This window comes from Quercus suber, unplaced genomic scaffold (assembly GCF_002906115.3).
Source record: "Quercus suber isolate HL8 unplaced genomic scaffold, Cork oak 2.0 scaffold_5, whole genome shotgun sequence".
NCBI lineage: Eukaryota > Viridiplantae > Streptophyta > Magnoliopsida > Fagales > Fagaceae > Quercus > Quercus suber.
In genome coordinates, this window is record NW_027069471.1 from 3,459,147 (window position 1) to 3,461,805 (window position 2,659).

General features: G+C 40.2%; 1 protein-coding gene across 1 annotated transcript; it reads left to right on the forward strand.

Moving 5' to 3' along the window:
• Positions 1-1,217: 1,217 nt before the first annotated feature.
• On the forward strand, positions 1,218-2,297 carry LOC136067154 (uncharacterized). Its single transcript, XM_065772551.1, has one exon. The coding sequence runs from the start codon at positions 1,218-1,220 to the stop codon at positions 2,295-2,297; it is 1,080 nt and encodes a 359-aa protein (XP_065628623.1).
• The last annotated feature ends 362 nt before the right edge of the window (positions 2,298-2,659 follow it).

The following is a 2,659-nucleotide window of genomic DNA, read 5'->3' on the forward strand; positions in this document are numbered from 1 at the left end:
AAAACAAAAAAATAAAAAATATATTTTATTACATAAATATATTATTTTAATGAGTAGAATAGGAAAATAGAATTTTGGGATGTTGAGTATATTGTAAATGGTATGGTATAATTGATAAAGTAGATTTTTAAGATGGTAAAATAAGATAGGATTTAGAATTCGGCTGCGGATGATCTTAGCAAAGTAACATACCAAATCCCAAGCCCAAAAAAGATACTTCCATGGAAGGACAGCTACATCCAGCGATTACTTTGAGACGTTCCAAGCAACTAAAAGTAGTAAGGCAACGGTTACCTTGACGCAATTAAAAGAGGTTATCAAGCCTTAATACTCACAAGATATTTGGCACTAAAGATGCAATCAAAACATGACACATAGCAAAAGGGGCTAACATAATTGTGTCAGTCTTAAGTATAAATTGAGAATTCATTCCACAAGATGGGACACACACAATCCGACAGAATACTTACAGAACAATTGTAATAGTATTTTAAAAAATTAGATACTCTAGGCAATCCCATTGGTTTGTACACATGTTCTTATTTTAATTTAGTGTTTATTGTGTTAAGTAGGTTGTAGTACTCTGCGTGTCTGGCAATTTATTTTACTTCAAGTACGCTCGATAACTTAGGCTTGGGTATATTTAGATACCATAATTTAGGCAAATAGTAAGTTAAGACTATCTTATTCTCATTGTTAACTCGTTCATTTCACAGAAAGTCCTATTAAGTTAGGTGTTTTCAAACACCAGACCCTAATCCTCAAAGATAGATATTTACTTTGAGAAAGTGTGAAGTGCGAACATCTCGAGATCTACTTTGAGAAACCTAAAACATAATTAAGAGACTCAGATTAATATAAAATTTGATTTCCGATGTTAAGGAATTTGCAATCATGTTTGATTTGCAAAGTTTGCACAGGAATGATGCTTAGATATGAGGATAACGTTTTCATCAACCCAAATAAGCAGCATTTGGATTAATGGTATACTAAGTTAGGAAGGTGGGTAGCAAAAGCAAGCGTTCACTCGGTATTTGATTTGGGATTCCTTTTCTGCACCTCATAAATTGAATGTAGGCTCTAGTTGGCATTTGACAAAACTAGACACGAGGACAACCTTCATGTTCATAGCATTGTTCTGACTCTTGATAAACAACGTTACTAGTAGGGCTTGTGGGTTGTTTTTTCAGGGGTTTGGGAGACAGAATAGGATCAGTATGGAGGACTTAACTAGGAATTGGAAGAAACTATCACTGACGGAGAAAGAAGGGGACAAGCTTGATCTGTCAAAGAATAAGAAAACACAGGTTTTTGTATTAGCAGCGAAGTTTTTCACACGCAGATCTTTGAACTTGGAGGCTGTAGCAAAAACGTTCAAACCACTATGGCGCACTAGGAAATCATTTGAAGTGAGTGAAGCAGGGGATAATCGATTATTATTCGCCTTCCAGACGGCGGAGGATGTAGAGAAGGTACTAATGGGAGAACCATGGTCTTTTGACAGACACTTGGTTGTTTTTCAAAGATACGATTTGTCTACTCCAATGGAGGCTCTCACGTTTGATAAGGTAGCATTCTGGGTTCAGATACATAATTTACCATACTCTCTTTTGACATCTGAAGTAGCAATGCGTCTTGGAGAGTCATTAGGAGAGGTTAATATGCCAAAGGATCTAACGGAGATGAGGGGAGGAACTTTCATGAGGGTGCGAGTGAATATAGACATATCTGAACCGCTGTGCAGAGGAAGATGCGTGGCATTCGATGCAGAGAATGAAGGGTGGGTGGCTTTTCAGTATGAAAGACTACCTAATTTATGCTATTGGTGCGGCCACTTAACGCATGACGATAAAGAGTGTGTTTTGTGGCTTCAGAGCAAAGGAACATTATCGGTAGATGATCAACAATTTGGAGCGTGGATCAGAGCCAGTCAATTCAACACAGCGAAGAAATCCATAGTCGAGGTTCAAGGATATGAAAGCACGACGGGGGCATCAAAACTGAAAGGCGGAAAGACTGGAACAGGCAGATCGGAAACAGCGCCGGCGACTGCTTCAGTTGGGAACGTGGTGGACAATAACGTATCCGGAAAATCCGGAAAATCAGTAGCACATCAATCTGCAGCGGAATTTGCGGCTACCCTCCAGGATATTGATGGGGCTATTAATGCGGGCTCTGAATTTCAAAATTTAAATAAGGATGATAATGAGGTACCGGTAGATCAGGAGAGGAAGAAAATGGATATGGAAATCAGTGTGGTGNAGGAATCCCTTAAGGGCTACATCTTTATTGTGTAGGAGTGTAGTACAATAACCTATGTTATAATGAACCCGAACATGAGTATATATAGGCGACTAAACCCTAGACTACTAGTACAAGTAGGACTGGGCTTGGGCCTATTACATTGGGCTAATATATGTTTAATATATATCTCTAACACTCAAAGTCAACTTTGTCCCTGGACCAGTTGACCGCACGCGCCCTCACGCGCCACTGGGATTTCGGGCTTCTCCTCCACGCGCCGGTGAACATTGCACGCTCCTGCCACGCGTCGGAAAACTGCTGCTGATGTCATCTGACGTCACCTGATGACGTCATCACTCCACGTCAGCGGCTTTGCTGCCCAATCCATGACCCGACCCGGAAACCCGGAACCGAC